At 42.2% G+C, this 21,398-nt stretch overlaps 1 protein-coding gene across 1 annotated transcript; it reads left to right on the top strand.

Annotated features, from left to right (window-relative positions):
- The first annotated feature begins 754 nt into the window (after positions 1–754).
- Positions 755–19,733, top strand: LOC128371503 (RNA-binding protein Nova-1-like). The gene is made up of 4 exons (XM_053331835.1): positions 755–929; positions 8,723–8,866; positions 18,177–18,343; positions 18,717–19,733. Exons 1-4 carry the CDS (start codon positions 755–757, stop codon positions 19,731–19,733), a joined length of 1,503 nt encoding a protein of 500 aa, XP_053187810.1.
- The last annotated feature ends 1,665 nt before the right edge of the window (positions 19,734–21,398 follow it).

Raw genomic sequence — 21,398 nt, 5'->3', positions numbered from 1 at the left:
GGTAAGATGATACAGAAAAGCAGTGGCGTCAGTCCAAAAGATCTTTGCTTTATTGGCCTTGTCTTTCGGCCGGTCAGTGGCACTGTAGTTCCTCTCTGGAGCCCTCCAACTATATTTCCCCTCTCTTGCACTACAAAGGCAACAATAACAACAGCTGCACTTATCACACTGAGGACTTCACACAGAAACATGACGTGAAGACGACTAAAGAAAAAGAGATCCCCCCTCTTCCACCCCCCCCCCCCCCCCCCTCTCTCTCACTCTCTTTGCGCCTTGCTCCTTAAGAATCTGTTGCACTTGTTTTCATGGCTGATCGTCTCTCTCTGCACACTCACTTGTGTGACTGCTGCTTTATTTTAAGGCGCGGGCTTGTTTCAGCGCGTCAACAATAAGGAGCATGCTGTTGGAGCGACTGTGTGCCCGTTAAATGAGCGCATTTCACTCAATGGGATTTTTATATTTAGCTCTGTGAGAGAGAGAGAGAGACGAGTCGGACGAGCAGCAGGAGCAGCAGGGAAAAAGAGGAGACCCCGAATCCCCGGTGTTGTCTGACATTTGGATCCCTTTTTGAGAGCGTTTCCACCCCCCCCCCTCCCCCGAAAACTTGTCTTTCAAAAAATCGAGGTGCGCGTTATCTGGCTATGTGGTGGTGAGGGGCGCAGTGTATGTGTGTGTATGTGTGTGTGTGAGAGAGATAGATAGAAAAAGAGGGGGGAAATAGCGCAAATCTTATCTAAAGCACCGGTTGGAAAAGATGATGATGGCCGGTGGTGTCGGAGCAGCCGTGGATCATAACGGGATATACTCAAATCCTAACCTCCACAGCCTGCAGCAGCCCCATATGGACGCTGATAACGCGGACTCCCGCAAACGACCGCTGGAAACTCCGGCTGAGGAGGCCGGCTGTACCAAGCGCACCAACACTGGAGGTAAGAAGGATGCATGGACAAGAAGCAGCTTATTCTCATCATCAAGTCCCCAAAAAATCTGCTTCTCTAGAAGGCTCTGCGTGCATTGGTGGAAGTGTGAGAACAAACACATGCCTCCACTGCATGCAGAGCAAACCACATGCAGCATACAAAAGCTGATCCGAGCTGCACATTAGGCTGGAACATGCAGCACCTGTGCACTTGGCACTTTGAAACACTGACTGTGTTTCATATGGTTGTTACTTCATAAGCTGTGTGTATCCCAGCAGGGAGATGAAGGCAGCCTGACTGAGAAAGTGGCTTTTTTTGTAGCTTTGAATGTTGAACCCAGTCACCTCTTTGCTTCACATCTGGGGGAGTGTGTGTGTGTGTGTGTGTGTGTGTGTGTGGTGGGGGGATTGAAGTATTTCATTCAGCAGATAAGTGATGAGTGTAAGTGTGTAGAGGCTTTAAGATTACAAAGAAGGAAAACAGAAGTATTCACAGTGAGTGTTGTTGTGGCTGCACACTCAGGCAGGGATTCCCCAACGCTGTGTCTTGTGCAGACGCCAAATATAAATCTGCATTTTTTTTCCCTGAGCAACACTTTGTGAGGAGGGCCTTTGTTGACAGACGAACTGTGAGTTATGGTTAATGTGGAACAGAAGCTATTAAATAAAATGAGTCTCTTCTAGTACGACCATCCTGTGAATCAGTAGAGAAGTCAAACATCTTGTTGTGAGGCCTCTGGACCCCTGAAATTTGGGAAGCACTTACCTAGAAACCTTGGTTCAATACAGGTCATTCCTCTTTGTCTCACACTGAATCCATTAGCGTTATAATGTAATACCTTAATGGCCTAATAACTCAGAATACAAGGTGCACAACCTAAAAAGGTATTCACTCTGATGCTGGACAGTTCAGTGAACATGAAAAGTTTTTGTGAACAAGAAATAACTGAGCTGTTTTGTTCACTTTAGATGGATTTTAGTGGGATATTCTTTCTGATTTAGGGCAGGGAGCACTGGAAAGGAATGAAGCTGATTTATAGTTCCCAAATGAACACTGGCAGGAGTTAAGTTTGTGGGGTTTTTTTAAGTCAAAATATGAGATTCAAGTACAAAAACCAACAGGTGAAATAGATTTCATCATCATTTTAACTAGTGTAAACCTTCTCTGAGTCACCTAAAAGGCATCCTATAAATAAAATGCATCATTATTAAAAATCATACAACCCAGTACATATAATAAGGTACACACTCATCACCATTTGTAGCCTAGATTCCTATCAATCTCAAGTTATTTATAGGTCGCATGGTGAGCCAAACTTCAGCATCTGTTTAGTATTTATGTTAGACTGTCATGATGTTTGCCATACCAGCGTGTCTCAACTGTTAGCACACTGTATGATGGTACAATTACTCTTCTGATATAGTAGAATGTCATCTAAAAACAATGTAAATGCTCAACAGACAGAGCTGTGAGGCATAGCGGTAGTCCAATTAGGATCTTAGGTGGTAAAAAAAAAAAAGTGCTTGGTTCCGTCTGTGCCTACTCAATAACATATTTGATATCAGAAGCACGTCACAGAAAGCAAAGGGAGTGGTGAGAATAGTGTGAAGTACTTGGTGGTGGTGGTAGTGGTGGTGGTGGTGGTGGAGGGCGGATAGGGTGGGGGGGGGGGGGTGCAGGTGCAACACTGCAGCGCCATTTTAGTAAATTGATCCAGATTTCTTTATCTGGAACAGAAATGGTGGTAAAGTATCAACAAGGAGTTGTGTGCACGCTCGCTTTATTACTCATCAGTAAGATGTCGAGTGAGTGCAGCAGTGAGGATGACGGCTGATTCTGTGTATGTGTGTGTGTGTGTGTGTGTGTGTGTGTGTGTGTGTGTGTGTGTGTGTGCCAGCTACTCTACATCTTATTTTCAGCTATTTTGATTGTTCTGGTCTGCAGCTCACAGGGACCACTTATTTAATAACTTAAATGTTAATTAGACATCCATGGAGAATAAGCTGTTTCTTCACCATATGTTACCGAAATGTTCTTTTGTCTGTCTATACACCCTGTCACTCCATGAGAGCAGCATGACACCCTATTTCCAACAGTATGAGTGAGTCTTTGCTGCACCTTCCAGAAATGTCATTTCACCGAGGCACATAAGGACCCTTGTGGCACCAGGCAGTGTTTTAGAGCAGATTCAGCCCCCCCCCCCCCCATATGTCCTCCATTAGCACCCCTAAAAACCACTAGAACAAGAAGGTCACATGGTGTTCTAGCTTCAAGGAGAGTTTTCGCCCGTTCAGCTGCAGCACAGACACTCCACCGTTCAATTTCCAGGTGATACGACCGGCCGGATGGTGTGAAATTGCATATGGAGAAATCTTAATAAATACAAAAAGAATACATCATTCAGAAAGACAACTAACACATCTGACATTTCTATAATGGTATTACACACAATTTACCAGCTGTGACTCCTGTGTTATCTAAAGCTGTCTCTGTATCACAGCCGCATCGTGCTTTCAGAGCCTGGAGATGCACAATTAACTGTGCATTGATGAAAAAGCAATATTTGAGACCAGCAATGTCTAACAGGGAGCTGCCTTTTTTTTTTTCTTCCTCTGGGGCAATGGTGTTCAAGATGGCTTCCTGAAGCTGAAACCACTTTAAAGTAAAGATTTAAAAAATAAAGGTTAAGATTATAATCATTTAATTGTATTATAGGGCCTTTAAAATGAGGTTTAGTATTGATTTTACATACAGGCTCTTCATTTGTAATGTGAAATCTGGTTTGTGCTTAATCATTTCATGCTAAAATGACTTAAATTGAAGCCTTACTTCCCTTTAAAATCTAAGTGAAGTAATGGCAATATGCACTAATAAAGGCCATTATAACTGAGGCTTGATAAAGCTGATTGAGAACCACTATTATGCAATTACTACATGAGTATTTCTCATACCTGAACACTTGTGTCATGTAGTAAATCTAAAGGCTTTATGTTGCTCTTCAAAATCACTATAAACGTATTTATTCTGAGGGATATATCACATTTCTATGGTTCAATTTAGCATAGCATTTTCTCAAAAGTGTAAGCATATACAGCAGCTCTATGATAACACTTCTTCAGAATAAAATGGCAGCCAATCTGTGATGCTGATGAGTCTCTAATTTGCCAAAAAAGTGCACATTTTTGTAGCTAATTCGGACTAGACCACTCCCTGTGTGCATCTTAACATGAAGTGCACATTCAAACCATTTGTGACTCCCACACAAACCAGATGTTTTATAAGTATGCACTCACCGTGCGCTTTATGTAATGTGTTTTAAAATCAACCTCCCGTTTCATATGATCTGCATGCATTATGTGTTACATTGTAAACCCGCAGCCTGTCTGGCAATAGTGGTAGACAGTCTGATAATCCTCAGCCACCCCTGTAATCACCAACCCCTTGACTATGTCTGATATTGATCACGTTATTCCTACCGAACTGATCATTAACATGACTGGCAGTTGCAACAAAGAGAAGAAAGCCTGCGCTCTTTCAAAGCTGAGCCCCTCGTTGTGCATTACGAGCCGTGGACACTGAATGAGGGGAAATCACTCTTCTTTTATCTGCGTTGCCCTTCTCTCCTCAAAATGAACATCTTTCATTCATTTCTCTTTCTAATTACCCATACTCTGAGCCCATGTTGTTGGCAAGCACTCGCCTTCCAAAAGGTTGTGTGGCTGAGGGATTAGGTATGATCTCGTAATGTTGCTAATGGAAAGGTTGGCACAGGAATGTGAGCTGTGTTTTTTTTTTTTTTTTTTTTTTTTTTTTAATTTTTTTGGTGGGAAGGACACAGGTGCCCTTGCAGAGCGATGTGACGTGAGCGGACTGTGAATTTGCCAGGTGGCAGTGAAAGAGAGAATGAGAGAGAGGGGATAGGAATGAAGACAGAGAAAAGCGGAGAGAGAAAGGGAGAGATAGATAGACCATGAGAGGGAGTGGAGTCTACAGGGAGGCTGTGTATATATACTAGAGCATCTCTCAGTGAATGAGACTGGTAGAATTTTCTGGAAGTCATTTGCTCCTAAACCGAACGGGCCACGATGTAAAGGTTTGATTTGTGGATGAAAAAAAGAAGTTCCCTTTTTTTTTTTTTTTTTTTTTTACAGGTTCCCTGGAAAGCTCTATTAAATGAATCTGGACGCCCGTATCCACAAACAGACACCTACACACATGCACAATGCAGTCTCTGCACAAATACGCTCACTTAAGATACCTCTCGCTGTAAGATTTATAGGCGTAGTGATTGGCTTCATCACCCCCCTCCACCATTCTGCGGCACTGCCATTTGCAATAGTTGATGAGCCCCTCCGCCCTCTCAAACATGGCCGTCTAAGGGATTGGGGGTGGGGGAAAGGAGGAAAGGAGGGTGGGTGGCGTAAGGCACGCTGTCTCTGATCACTCCTCCTCCACCTCCTTCATCATCTGCTTATGTTATCCATACACCTCTTCAGCCACTATTGAAGGTCACTTTACATGCTTTCCCATTCACGGCTAAAGCCCGCTCTCCTCAGCCACTTCACCTTTGTCACTTTCCACTAAAAAAAGTGAGTGAATGGACTGCCATACTTTATAGTGCTGCGTCAAAAGAGGCGGAGTAGGGGAGAAAATTCAATTTTTTGGGACCGGCATCAGGAGGCGGGGACATGACGTGGCGGAGGGAGGAGGCTACCGATTGGCCAAGCGAGGTGTCAGTCCTGCGCGCTGCTGCAGACGGACAGGCCACTCGATGAATATGGATGAGAGCAGTGAAAAGGGTGATGCGGCAGGGAAGACCCCCCCCTTCAAACCGATGCAGGCTTGAACAATGCGTGCCGTCTTTCACTGAAAACACTGAGAGCCTGCATTAGCATTTTCTCAGACAATTGAGGCTCTGGCCAGCTGCAGGCATGGCTCCGATGCTGCGGTGAAATCTCTTTTTCTGCACCCACTGATGAATTAGACCTCGGTGAAAAAGGTCGACTGGCCGCATTCCTCAACACTACCATTGCACCTATGCCTAGGCTAATGTTAAGATACCCATTAGAGATTGTGCCCCGGCATTGATGGCGATCTGACAGAGGACTTGAGAACCAGCAGATCTCAGAATGGGTAAGCCTCAAAACTCTTTATGTCTGACTTGTTGAATTTATCCGTCATGCTAGACGACATGTAATTTCACACATCTAAGGCTCATTTATCCATTATTGCTCATTTTTGTTCCATCGTCCTTGCTGCCTGTCAGCAGCAGGTTAGTCCATTGAAATGCAGAATGGGTACAGGGGTAGTGGGAAGGAGGGAGGACGGTCACAAGGCATTTCCTCCTGACCCACCCCCCTTGAGTGACTTAACTAAACACATTTGGCTCAGCGTCCGTGTCTCTCCTCCAAGCCATCCTTCCAGTATTGGAAGCAGGGGTTTGAACTAACACCCCACTGGCTCGGTTTCCCAATGTGCCCCACTGCTCCTGTTCCCTGGCGGATTGCAGCAACAGATTGCCATGTTTACTCTACCACATGACGCCATTAAAACCTGTTACTGTGATCTCAGACACTAGAACGGAATTAATTATTTACTAATGACAGCAAACGTGGCTGTGAGGGCGATGGAGGGAATCTTAGTGGCTTCCTACCCTGCTGGGTTTACTCCGGGGTTGAGGATGAGCAGAAAGTTACGCAGTGGGTTTGGGCTTGTCTGTCAACAACAGGTCTTCGGATGTTTGGAATCTGCAAATCAGCATCATTCAAATGAAATTGTCTGTGTGTGGCCACGGTTTCAGATGTGTTGTGATAGTAGGGAGGGCTCAGGAGCTTTACGGCAAATGTGTCAATCATGCATGATCTTTATTCTTTCACCAAGGTCATTTTATTGTTATTCGTTGTGAGAAAAGCGGAGAGCTGACTGCAATATAGCAAGAAAACCTCTAAAATCAGACAATGGCCAGAGATGAATAGAGATGGATCTGAGATGTCTGTCTAATGGTTTATCTCCTATTTCTTTTTTTTAGGATGTTCTCAAATAAATGACCAGTACCTGACATTGCTAGCTTTCAATAGTGGTGTAAAATGTAATTTCATGTGTGTGCGTTCACGTGAATGCAGGTATAACGTGTTCAGGGTTTTTTTGGAATTGTCTCCACAAAGCATTGTTAATTCATGTGAATCGAAAGTGAAATGCCATTAACAGTCATGTCATTGTCTGCATATTTGTCAGAGCCATTGGTTATGGGTGATGTGCACGAAAACAAGCCTGTGTCTGAATGGAACATGAGGGGCATATTAATGCAATAAGGAGAGGGGCTAACATGTTGGCTGTGAAATTCCTTAATGTCACAGTGCCATGTTCATTCACATCTGACTCTAATGAGTGCATTAGTGAGGCAACAGGTTGGTCTCCGTGCAGGGCGGTCCACCTCCATCCATCCGTCTTTCCTCCCCACCACGCCAGTCAAGCCCCCTTACATTCGATACCCTCCATGACACATAGGATGCAGTGACATGATGACAGAACTCTGGCATCCGCGGTGGAAAATGTAAAATCTGTATCACACCATGCTTAAAAAAAAAACATATAAGAAATCTCGTCAAAGATGGACAGTGGCTTTTTACATCTCTAGCCCGCTCGAGTGACGTCACCCTTGAGGCAGCTGAAAAGGATCGAACATGACGTCATTGCATCGAAATCAGCATGCAGTAGAGATGATTTGTACCAGAGCTTTAGTATAGTAAATACGCACCTGTACCAAGTGTTTGCCATGACATCATGGATATAATATTTGGGATTCATTGGGGAATCACAGCCGCTTCACATCTATAAATACAATATTTTTGATGCGTTGTTGCCTCGTTTCGGCTCTTTAATTATATTCCGAACTCAATATGTGGTTGATTGCTTTTTACTAGATTAGCGCACTCAATGTGATCAGAGTATTCTTGGACAGACACTTTTCCCACCTTGGTGCTGATTAGTTCTTAATTACCATTGTAGGGAAGGAACTTTCCCAACTCAAAGGAGAAACATGTTGGGTTGCAAATTCTTCAAAGTGACGTGCTGTCAATCACTGATTGCTACAAGCCACTGTAAGCCACAGAAGCCCCCTCCAAAATGGTGGAGCTTTAGACCATCTTGGCAGTATATCCTTTGAACAAATCTGTGGGATTGGTTCCCATATGCTCTTCACACGTCTGTTCATTACTAAGGATCGCTCTGTATTGGCATTCATGGACTGCAAAGATAATGACTTTGTGTGTTTGCATTTAGTCCTTTGTGTGTGACTTTCTTTCTCAGAAAATACAGGACAGGTTTCGCATTCAGATTGAACTATTAATTCGACATTCCTTTTATTCATGAGCGAGGGATGATTAGTAACGCTGGACCCGGCTTTGTATTTAGACAGAGGTTGCTAAAACTCCTTGAAAACAGTTAAAATTAGACCTCTGCAAACTGGAAAGGAGGTCATCATTTACTCTACAAGAAATCTGGGACAGGACACAGAACATGTCACCAATCTCTAATAAAATGTGAATGTACCGAAAGCTACAAAGAATCCCTCTCTCAAAAGGCAAAATCGCCTTCTAGATATCCTCCCTTCACCAGGGGAATACAGACACAAAATGATATCATGGCCTTTCCCACATGTATGTCAATGCTATGTATTCCCGTTGTGAATTTTTTGCTTGTTCAGGGTATTGGGGGCTGGGCACCAGTAGGGTGTATATGATGATGTGCAGAGCTTCTTTACGAGATGTAACCCTTTCCCACTTTGTGTGTCTCTCCCACAGAGGAGGGTGAGTACTTCCTGAAGGTGCTGATCCCCAGCTATGCAGCCGGCTCTATAATTGGCAAGGGCGGCCAGACCATCGTACAACTGCAGAAAGAGACTGGAGCCACTATTAAGCTGTCCAAATCCAAAGACTTTTACCCAGGTAAGAAAAAAAAACAATCATTAGAATCAATGAGCGTTAAGGCAAATATATGAGAGGAGGCGTCCGGCTCATCGCCTGTCTGGAAGAGTGATGCTTTGGTGCAGGAGAGCATTTGATATGTCCTCTTTATTTGGCTTCTCGTGAATGATTGCGGTCCATTTTAATCACACACCAATCATAAACACTTTGAACTTGATTATCTTTATGTCATTGAGGGACTAAACATGTATGTAGATGTTGCAGCTGTCAGATGCAGCATTCAACACTGCAGGCAGTTTCAATTAAGATGTCGGTCTAGCAGGTTATACCTTTCAATGCAGGTATTTTTTATATAAGTGTTCTTCATTTTATGTAAGCACATTAAAAGAACACACACACACACACAAAAATAAAAGGAGAGCAAATTCGACAATGCGGAGGGCATGTAGCGTCTTCCGATAGCATTAATTGTGCAGGAGAATCTCACGCTGAAATGGCAACAGGAGAAGGATGCTCATGCAGGCTCGGTGACCCCTATTTCATGGAGGTCAAACCTAAACCGTCTTATCCTCCCGAACACAAACGCCTGAGTCGTAGAGGAGTCTGGGTGTTTGTCCTTCATGCCTCAGAGGAGGCTTCAACCTGCTGAAAAATAACAGGTGCTGAGCGTCTCGCTGCTTATTAGCTCCAGATGTTTTCTGTGATAACTGTTGCAAGCAAATAATCCCCATGTAGTGGTACAGTATAAGTTTTTACTGTAAATATATTTAGAACATATACATACACCTCTAGACAGGAAATTCATGACCTATGAAATATGAGTAGTGCAAAATATGCATGTGAGAAATACTACAGATGTTTCTTAAAGTATAAGGTTCACAGTTATCTGATCTACTATAAAATAGCTAAAAAAAGGGTTCTAAGCTTTTAAAAAAAAGGGGGGGGGGTTAGATTATATTTAATGTAGAGCACAAAATATTCAAGTACATACAGGAAGAATGTACAACGTGGTTCAAATTTGAGCTGTTCCTTTGGGAGTTACATGTGATATATTGGACTGACTGAACCGTGGCAAAGAATTATGGAGCGCTGGGGAAAAGGAAAAGAAGGATGTGCTAGTAAATATTTTTCCTGTACTTTTTCTTCCACCATGTTTCTGCTCAGCCATAATGAAAAGACACGTGTTCAGAGGGCACGGCTCAAAAAGTCTCCACTCGGGAAGCCAAAATGTGTTTAAGGGAATGAATTATGGTTACTTCATTGGCTTAGAAACAAATGAAAGGAGTTGTATGTATCTTTATTTCTCCTCTTTTGGATTGTGGATGTGTTCATAGGCCACCACCTGCTCTGCCCATCCCCCTACTCATTATCGTGATGAGTGAGGAGTTCAGGGAGAGAGTGCTGGCAAGGATTTGATTGGGTGGTTGTTCTGGCCCACACAAGTAAAACGAAACGACTGCTACTGTACACCGCACAATAGCTCAGAGTGTCGCTCTCGAAGTCAGTGGAGGCTGAAGCTTTAAAAAATAAAAAATAAAAAATCTCAATTGGTCCAGTTGATTTAAGTATGGACCACATAGTGAAGTTTGTAACACCACTGTAATAGAAAATTCTGTCCTGGATTTTCAAGGCGGAAAGTGCAGCTACATGTGTTTTACCTTCATTCGGTGTTGAATCAGCTGCCGTTTTCGGGCTAATATAGTATACTAATGCCATTCCACACAGTTCACGCCCCCATCCATCTCTCATCCCACGACAGCCTGAGCACACTCCAACGACAGCACAATATCACACACAAGAGAAATCAAGGGACAACAACCGGTGCAGCCATTTTCTTCTGCAAATCCTCTCCGTGATGGCTCAGTCTGAGACTCCCACCCACCTCACGTCTCCCATCCGTCAGTGTAAGACATGCAACCATGAATTCAACAAAGAAAAAAAAAAGAGAAAAGAAAAGTCTTGATGGGAACTGTACAACTGGGCCCTGCTGTGGCGGACTGAGATGAATGAGTGGAGATAGTGAAGGGTGTGGATGATGCATGATTGTATGTGAGCGAGGGGACAGGGGGGCAGGCCCAGAAATAGCCTGTTTCAATCTCTCTCTGTGGACATGACCCCTCTCCCAGCTGTACTCAAGCTGCTCTAACACAAGCCAAGTTTCCTCTTTCCTCCTCCCCACTCACTGTTTCTCTCAGATTTGGTTCCTGGTAGTTGGGAAAGTTCAGGCCAGATGACATCATACTTCTCTTAAAATTTTGCTTGCCTCTTAACACATGGGCGCTGACTTTTTTTTTTTGTGTGTGCGTGTGCGTGTTTTATTATTTGGTTTGAACTCATCTGAACTTTCGCATGACTGAATTACTCGAGCCTCCATAAATGCAACACGCCATGCATTCACCCACTCGCACCACGCATTCAGCACATACACACACCTCCTCACACCTACTTAAATACATCCGCATATTTAAGCAGCTGCATAGAGAGCTGTGGGAGTTCACGAATTGAGCATAAACTTCGAAACAAAACTTCAAACCCTTTTGCTTTGTTGCAGCTGGACTCCGGCCAAGTACATGTATTGAGTTACTTTGTACTGCATGAGCAGATTGGTTGTTGTGATGTCATAGAAACATTGGGTGTATGTTTTCCATTACTTATCATTCAAATATGAATGACAATATGTGACCTCATGCTGGAAAACATCACTATTCCTGAGAGTATAAGATGAGGCATTTGCTTCAAAAAGAAGGCAAACAAACCGTGGTAAAAGCTGACTTTGTTCATTTTCAACCATATCTGTATTGGCAGTAAATCCTCACCAATGCTCACTATAGGTCAGTATCACTACTGAGTAGGATGACGTGATGGGCGGGGATTTCGAACTAATGGAAACAACAGCTTTTATTTTACCCCAGATTTATGTCTGTGCCTCCAGAAGCAGAGCAAAGCCGTTCAACTTCCACAAGAAAGAGTTGTTAGACCACTCTGAATTATTCCTGTGTTATGAGGCGCTCATGTTGTGTTGGAGATGTTTTTTTTATGATTCACGCACGTTATTGGAGGTGTTGCTACTGCAGTTTTTGTGATTGGGAAAGAGGTCTGTCGATTAAAGGAGCACTCCACTACTTTTACACATGGAGGTCAGTTTACTCGTCACAAGGAATACTACTCAGCCTGTGAAAACAGTTCATGATGAAGTCATTACTTTAGATGATGTCATTATTCTGGGCTTAGAGACTACAAATTTATAACAGAAGCTTGTGTTACAGAGCGGGGATGTGGAGTTGAAAGATGAGTCAGTCAGGGAGGGTCTCGTGAAACATCTTATTGACTTGCACTGAAGGAAATGTAAGATGCATTGTTTTTAGCTCTTGACCCATTCTAAGGACTAAAAGTCAGGACATGTCACCATCTGTAGCTTTCATTCTGAGCTTTTTTAACCTGTGAAGTCCCCCAACTTTATAAAAGTGGAATAATAACTTTAAATAATGAATATTACCCCCAGACTAGCTCTGCTTACTAGTTACCATGAGCAGCCATGAAGCCACTTTTAGCGCCTATAACTTTGGAAATAAATTGCTGACCATATACAAACATAGTGATAATTCCTTAATGTCCCAGCTCCTTTATTTAGCTTTAGGGATTTAAGAAGATGAATGCCTGCTAGTACCAGCTTGGGACAATTACAAGTTTATCAGGACTCCCGAAGTAGAGATGAACTATATTGTGTTTCTCCTACTCGCTAATAAAACAGTCACATGCTGAGTCACTATGTTGGCCGACATTTTTTTTAAGACTTCCTTGCTGGTGTCAGTTGAGTATTGAGTATCGTTAGCAGCACACGGTGCAAATGAAATAAAAATTTGCATGGTCACGCAGCTCGCTGTTTACAACCAAAGTGCCTCATTTGCTTTAAATTAGTGCCAGCTGAATTGCAATTCCTTACTACATACAAATCACTATCACTAATGTTGACAGTGCACTATCTTGGCAGCGAGTTAACAAGGAGAGAACGTGCTTCACAGGAAATGATACAAGATGTGCACCAGCTTGGCATCAATAACCGTAACCTTGGAAAATAAGGAAATGTCTGCACATGTTGTCACTGGTCACAGCTAGCATCAGTATACAGGACGAAGCTAAACCTGCTGAAATGATTGCACACTGCACATTCACTGTACGCCAATGTATCCTCACATGCTATTGGTTAACAATGACACATGACCAGCTGTGTTTAGTTCACATCATCTTGTTTTAATCATGTCTGCTTCTCATCACAAGTTTCAAGCCTTCCTACCATTTAATTTATTTTTTGGTATTCCTGATGTGTATTACTACATACTTATAGTTAGTTCCAATGGCTGAATATGTGTTAAATGATACACCTATTCTATAATTTTCTTATTATCAACAAATCCTATGAAAGGACCTGAATATATATTATTCTTTGGCTCCATTTTTGTGAAAAACAAACAAATATACTAAATTCATCAGGAAGCCACACTGTTGCACTGGCTGATATCTTTATTACCATGAATACACAGTTTATTTTGAGTTGAGCCATCCTGCTTCCATAAATATTCAATAGAGCCCCAAATGTGTATTAATCCACAGCTGAAAATAGTCCCCCAACAAATGCAGTATTTCCTACTGTTTGAGTGATGTTTGCTAGACTCTACAGTGCTCAGCTGTTTTGGAAATGACTGAGCCTTTATTTCTTAAAACAATGAAATAATGTATTTGTGACCCATTTTTAAAGATTTACGTCTTCAGTGGGAACAATAGGGCTTAGGGCTGAAAGCTACAGACAGGCTGGGGAAGTCACAAAGTATTGAGCGATGGACTAATGCTTAGCTGCCTTATCCTTCAAGGCCCTTCAAATGATAGTCCAAAGGTTATGTGTAACACCAAACAACTGTATTTCTGAAACTCTGATCAAAGTCTTATCCTGGAAAACTGCACTTTGTGTCAGTGTTTCTTGTAAAATCCCCGGTGTATTTTAATGCAACACAGACATTAGATCCTACATTGCTGCAGTACTAAACGATGCCATCTATTACTCCAAATGGTCCCATAGAATCCTGTTTTTGCCTACCATTTACAAGTTAGAGGCATTATTTGTTTGTCTGCAGCTTATTAGGACCAGGTACATGCAGTGAAGAAAAAAACAGTCTTTAATGTAATGTAATGTTATGACTTATTTTTAAATGGCAGGAAAAGTCATCAGCGTGAGCAGCTGTTTCTGTGTTTTTCAAATACAGCACTAGTGATTACTGGAAACTTCTGAATAAGGTGTGATATAATATAAAAAATCCAAGAGGCTGTTTGTGATTAACTTGATGTAAATGGAACACTACAAATAATCCCTACATTTACAATGATTGTTTACCTTTTAGAGAAACATATGGCAACCATATGGCAACAACTTGATTTCCAAACAGTCACATTCAAGCATGATTTGTAGTGTGAATACTTACTTCACAAATCTGTGAATGTGATGACAGTTCATTTATGTGAGACTCTTTATGTGTGGCATACTGGCAGTGAATGAATCAGACAATGGATTTGGACAATGTAAGTCAGAGGCAGCTGCTCGTCTAGCTGCAACTAGACAGAAATCTTGAAACTTTCTTATTGTGGAATCAAGATAGAAAACCTGAGAGTCATTGGTCTCTTGGGCAAAGCTGAAGGCTGAGATGTGTTCTCTCAGGGGCACTGACACAATTCTCTCCCCTCCTGCCAACTAGAGGAGGAGTTAACTCTTGCTGCAACTCAAAGCCTATAGCACTTCTTAAGACATGTGTCATCTTTAAAGAGAGACAGAAGGCAAAAGCAGATGCGCAAAAATACAGGAAGTGAAAAGGGAGGAGATTCTAAATGAAGCACATCATAGTTTCATGTCGTCTTTAAGGCATCTCGTCTGTGATAACAGTTGAAGTCACTAGTGCAGAGCCTGTTCAAAATGTGCCTGTTCCAGTATTGCTGCCTCAGTGCATAGAAAAGTTAATACAGTGGATGTGAGACATGAATGAGTTGTATATACAAACAACATGAAAGAAACTAACATTCTATTATATGTGTTAAATCCCCTAAGTGCAAAATTTCTCATTTCAAGTATAATGAGGGCTTCATTTCAAAATAAAATACCTATCAGAGTTTTTGAAAAAACGTGTATCCTAAAATAAAGTGGATCCATCATATTGGGCTCTTAGATCATTTATTTTCTGTGGCTTCAATTCTGATCATTTGCTCAAAAGCTTTGTGATGACATGAGACATATTGGTTTTGAACTGCCTTTGGGATATAGCCTGATAGTCTGTCCATTCTTGATTAAAAGCTCAGTTTGTGCTGTTTGCTTTCCTCTTTTCGGAGCACGTCGCCATGTGAGAAAAGGTGTTCTCTGACTCACTGTACAGCTCTGATCACTAGCTGTGCTAATGCTTATGATTTTATTATAATGGACTCAAAAAAAAACTGAAACATACATTTATTTCGGGGAAAACAACTCATGCAAGGACTATATTTGATTGTTACGCACGTCATTTAGCCAGTTCCAGTTAAACCTTCTGTAATTTCCAAATCATCCATTTTAATTCTGAGTAAGAATATCCACTCACACTGATCCAAATTCATTTCAGATACAGAGAAATGCTCCATTCCAGCAGCAGAGGACGGTCACCACTTCAACAGCCCGTTCTTACCTCACTCCTGGACAGCATACACAGTGCTAACACACACACAGCCCAACAGCTCACTTTTCGCTTGTTTATTCACAGTTTATTTATATTAAACTTGTCCAAATGTAATTTTTTCCAATGGTAAACATAAAGACAATTCTTTGAACCATTGTGTAATACTTGGTTTGCCAATCTTTTTCCACGTTAGAGCTATCACTCTCTTTGCTTGTAATATTCCCATATTTCTAAAGATTTTTTCAAAGTGATTTATGTTATGTCCTACAGGATATAAGCCCAGAAGGAAAAATTTGGATTCCATCACTAGTCTAATTGATAAAATCTCCTGTATTATTACTCTAACCTCTTCCCAAAATTCCTTTATTTTTGGAAATGACCATATACAGTGGAACAATGTGCTCTTATCTTCTTATCTATTACAGAGGTCAGGAATCTGCACATTAAATTTTTCGTAAAGTTTTTCTGGTGTAATGTACACTCTCATGAGCCAATTACTCATGTCCAAATTGCACCAAATTCAATACTGCATGTCCTTGGGTCCCCAGCAATATATCTGCACATTTTGAAGAAGATCGGATAAACAGTAGTTGTGAAAAGTGACAAACACACAGACACACATACAGACAGAGACTCCTTCTTTTATAGTTAGATACAGCATTGTCCCTGCCTCAGGATAAACTATTATACTGACCCAGCAGCAGCACAGTCACTCTTTGAAGAGCTTTCTGGGTGCAGAGATCTTTAACTAGAGCTTACGCTACCAAGTAAAGTAAAGGGACTCCCCAGCACTGAATGTTGGAAAAGTGAAGAAAAGGAAATGATTACTCAGGGCAGTATGTCTTCTAAGGATGGGTTGCATCACTCAACATGGCCTAGTTTATCATTTTTTGAGAAATCAGTGCAAACCCCAGTTTTTTTCTGTTTCCCTTTGGTGTAGGACATCATAATATTTTTGACCAAAGATTTTGATGTCAATTTTGCAACAATATTGTAGGGATGACTGTTAGTGCTTTTACAACAAATTTACATAATTAGATTTTTGATAAATAATCATCAGTAATGTGAATATAATGACTAAGTAGGTAAATGCAAATTCAGCCTTTCAAACCAGGAATAGACAACACTTATGCAATATCACAATATTCAATTGATATAATATCAATATATTTCTCTGCCCTATTCTGCTTCAATTAGCTTTCACATACAAATTGGTTCCAGCCTGCTCATATTTGATATTTTGTGCATGTTGTTTGTATCCTGGTAAAAGCATTTCATACACAGGAATTAACATCCTTTCACCATTCACTCCAGCAGAGTCAGTGTTAATAGGAACAATAGGAGATAACACCCACTGTTTATCTAACAACATACCCAGCATTTTCTGTGAATATCCACCTTATCCGGTGCCGAGAAGCTGCTTTCATTTGATTAATGATTGATATAATGAATTGTGCCTTTATAGGCAGGCTTCAGTCTGTCACTTTGTCACTTCAAGAATGACGGGCAGGTGCAGTACAGTAACACAAAGTGGCACCAACTGTGCTTCTGTGTGCTTTGAAAGAGATTGAATCCATTGGCTGTTTATTTGACTTTGTGTGTTATACATATTATGATTTGTTTTGGTTTCTTGCAGTAAAAATAATATCTTAATGTAAGGAACTAAGGTCTGCTTTTTCCTCCATTTTGCACCCTAATTAGAGTCCAAATGCTCTTTTTCTGAGATGCATGGACTGACCTGCTGACTATTCAAATCAATTATTAGGCTTGTCTTTGGCATGAAGGTAATCATGCCTGACTTTGACTAATTTCCCTAAAACAGCTGATAGATGGCTAAAGGACATATACAGATGCCTTTAACACCCATTGTTGTCATTTGAGATGCAATTAATTAAAATACAAGTGGAAATGCCAAGGATGAAGTAGAGCAGAGCCACACAAGATGACCTTATCAGGTGGTCTTTCCCACTCTATCATGGGGGCAAAATGTCTTTTCTCTCATTACCTTATTTGTATTATTCAAATTTATGCCATCTTCTAAAGTCATCAAAGAAAATCTGGAGTCATTTCATGTTCAACTTCAACCAAAGAGTTGTAAAATGTAAAAAGAGAGCAAGGCAGGGAGGTTGCTACAAAAGGGAGAGTGTTTTAAAAATCGTGCATAAAGGACTCGCTGTTGCATCACCTGTTTCCACGGCTCGGCCCCTTTACCATGGCAACGGAATGCCGGTTGGGTCGTCAATGTGGGTGTAGAAAAAAAAGCCTAGAGGAGGAACAAGTGTGTGTGTTTAGTCTATAAGAGCTGCAAGGCAAGGAAGGCTCAGTATTACAGCACTGAAAGAGTTACATCACTGAAGAGGAATCCTTCTCCCCCCCTGTGGCTCGCTAACCAAGCGCGCCTCTTTCTTTCAGCTGTTTCTCTGTTGATTGTGTAAATGGAGGAAGCAAGGAATAGCTTAGTAATTGGGTCTCTTTGTGAAATGTCAAGACACAATTTTCATTGCCAAGACATCTTAATATAAATGTACATTTTTGTCCGGCCGTGAGCAAATCCTTCAAATCTTCTCGCCAAGTATGCACTCAGAGCACATTAGAGGTGACTGATCACTTGTGTTTGTCTTTTACCTCCTCTCTCAACACAGGAACAACAGAACGTGTCTGTTTGATACAGGGTACAGTCGAAGCCCTCAATGGTGTCCACAACTTCATTGCGGAGAAAGTCCGCGAGATGCCCCAGAGCGCCCAGAAACCAGAACCAGTCAGCATATTGCAGCCACAGACCACTGTCAACCCCGACCGTGTCAAGCAGGTGAGATACTGCACTGTCACTAGGGTCATGAGTGTGTGTGGTCATAATGTTTTAGGAACAGTTCATTTCCAGGACACCTTGTTTATAAGTCGTCAGCCTTACTTGTTCTCTGGGCCACGACCCACAGTCTGGTAGGGTCAGGAAAATGTGAGGGTATGTGGTTATTTTTACCTACAGTCTTTCATAGCGAGATAGAGCCGTGTGGCAGCTGCAGCCTAAACCCCTGGGATTAACAAATCGCTTAGTAAAGCGGGGGCTGGTATAGTACTCTGACTCAGTGAGCGATATCCTTCTTTCTGTTTACCATTTATGCTGTTAAATCTTTCTCCTATTACCTTTTTGTCGCTACTTTAATCTTTCTCTTTCTCTACAGGCTAAATTGATCGTGCCCAATAGCACGGCTGGGCTGATCATTGGCAAAGGTGGAGCCACAGTGAAAGCAGTGATGGAGCAGTCAGGGGCTTGGGTGCAGCTCTCCCAGAAGCCAGAGGGCATCAACCTGCAGGAGCGAGTGGTAACCATCAGTGGCGAGCCTGAGCAGAACCGCAAGGCTGTGGAAATCATAGTGCAGAAGATCCAGGAGGACCCTCAAAGCAGCAGCTGCCTCAACATCAGCTATTCCAACGTCTCGGGCCCAGTGGCCAACTCCAACCCCACCGGTTCCCCCTATGCTAACACGGCCGAGGTGCTGCCCAATGCAGCTGCAGCAGCCGCCACTGCCTCCAGCCTTCTAGGCCAGGCCGGGTTGACAGGAATGGGCGCCTTCCCTACCGCCATGTCCAGCTTCTCTGGCAATGATCTGCTGGCCATAACCTCAGCCCTCAACACGCTGGCCAGCTACGGCTACAACACTAACACCCTGGGCCTGGGCCTCAACCCTGCAGCTGCTTCTGGGGTCCTTGCTGCAGTAGCAGCTAGTGCTAACCCAGCTGCAGCTGCTGCGGCTAACCTCCTGGCCTCCTATGCTAGCGATGCCTCCAGCAGTGCTGGCCACCCTACAGGCCTCGGTGGGTTCTCCCTGGGTTCTCTAGCAGCTGCTACAGGGGCTTCCAATGGTTACCTAAATGCTTCATCCCCACTGATGGCCTCCTCCCTATTGGCAACAGAGAAGTTGGCGGATGGAGCCAAGGACGTGGTTGAGATTGCTGTACCCGAGAATCTGGTCGGTGCCATTTTGGGGAAAGGAGGGAAAACGCTGGTAGAGTACCAGGAGCTAACAGGAGCCCGCATCCAGATCTCCAAAAAGGGAGAATTCATTCCTGGTACTCGGAACCGTAAAGTTACCATAACAGGGTCGCCAGCCGCTACGCAAGCAGCACAGTATCTGATCAGCCAGCGGATCACTTACGAGCAGGGCGTGCGTGCTACCAACCCACAAAAGGTGGGCTAAAAGGAAAAAGAAGAGGAAAGAAGGAAAGGATGAAGACAGAGATAGAAAGGAATTGAGAGGGTCACGATGAATAGAAAAAAGAAACGTCCAAATATCTGTTCAATATTTCAGTATCAAATGAGAGAATCACAAAGGAGGAGGTGGGGGAGACAACCAAGATAAGTGTGTGTGATATGTGAATGTGTTTTTAGGACTGACGTCCTGATGTTTTTTAAAAGTTTGTGTCGAGTCCTTTTGACGATGGTGATCAGAGTAAGCTGAACTGGTCCACTGCCAAGCTGCAGATTCAAGGGTGAGGCCGCAGGGTTTCACCCTCCTCCAACACCTCATAGCTGTTTAATTTTCCTTTTTTTTTTTTTTTTAAGTTTTGGTTTTGTTGGTTTTTAATTTCAGTTGCAAACCTCAGCTCCCGGTGAGTTGAGAGTGTCAGATGAAGTTCCAGCCAGCTAACAGAGCTGTTTCTCAAACCTTGCTCTTTGTATACAATGCAGAAGGCATTGTTAACGGGGGAGAAGTTTTATGACAAGCACCTGAGGTCATTTCATTTTATGGGGAAGCAATCTGGGTATAATTTCTTTAAAGAAATCATATCTATGTTAACATATGTTGAATTCTGGCTCATATCATAATTGAAGTTTCTAAATTTGGGTATTTTATATTTTCATCCATTATTTATTGACATGGTCTCATTCAAACACAAATAGATTATTTAAACCTGTGAATGCAGGTTGATCTGAATGTAAAAACAATATTAGCCTATTGCTATTTTTTATTTACAGGGATCAAATGTTGTGTTGCAGTGAAAGAAATGTATAACTCAAACCCAGTCTGAACTTGACAGTTGCTGTCTGCGAGTATAGTTCAGGGGTTAAATAATCAATGTGAGAGGATAGAGGAGACACACAGGAATGTATAAATATATTTTACATGAACACACATAGAAAATGCTCCCACAAACGCACAAACACTGAAACATATTTGCATATTCAGTCATAGCTACAAACACACAAAAATACGTTAAACCCTTTCTTGGTGCTATAGGATTAGATTTATATCTCCTTTACCATGAAATCAGATTCTCTCTGGCGACTACTCTCTTTACTTGATTTAAAAAAAAAAAAAAAGCTGATGTGTCGTCCAGCCATTAGTAGCCCATTGGATCAGACCCAGCCTCTCACATAATGAAAAAGGATTGATTTCAGCATTTTGTGATGAATAGCAATCCAGTCTTAAGATTTCAAGTCCATCCTCGCTCCTTAATGCAGATCTTTTTTTCTTTTGTTTTTGTCTAAAAATTGGCCATACTCTCGATTTTACCTGACAATATTCTTGCCTTAGTCATTTGTAACTCCCAAGAATTAACTTAAAGCTCAGACTACCTTCTGCCTGAAGCAGTGTCTAACCAGTTCAGTTCGCAAAAGGGAACAAAGCACTACAACAGCATTTTGATAAGAAAAGGCTGTGTGAACCATTATCTGTGAACAAAGAAACTATTGCCTTTACATTAAGGGTACCAAATAGTCAAGAGACATACACTAATGAAAGGGAAGAAGAGTGACACTTGAAAAGAAGGTTCGGCTTCAGTTTTTCTGCGAGCCGTCCTTCTCAATTTGCATGACGACGACGACAAAAAAAAGAAGCATTCTGCAGTTCATTCAGGCAGCC

Source organism: Scomber japonicus, chromosome 13, assembly GCF_027409825.1.
Source record: "Scomber japonicus isolate fScoJap1 chromosome 13, fScoJap1.pri, whole genome shotgun sequence".
NCBI classification, from domain to species: domain Eukaryota; kingdom Metazoa; phylum Chordata; class Actinopteri; order Scombriformes; family Scombridae; genus Scomber; species Scomber japonicus.
The sequence above is the reverse complement of the archived record's forward strand: the minus strand, read 5'-3'. Positions and strand labels throughout refer to the sequence as shown.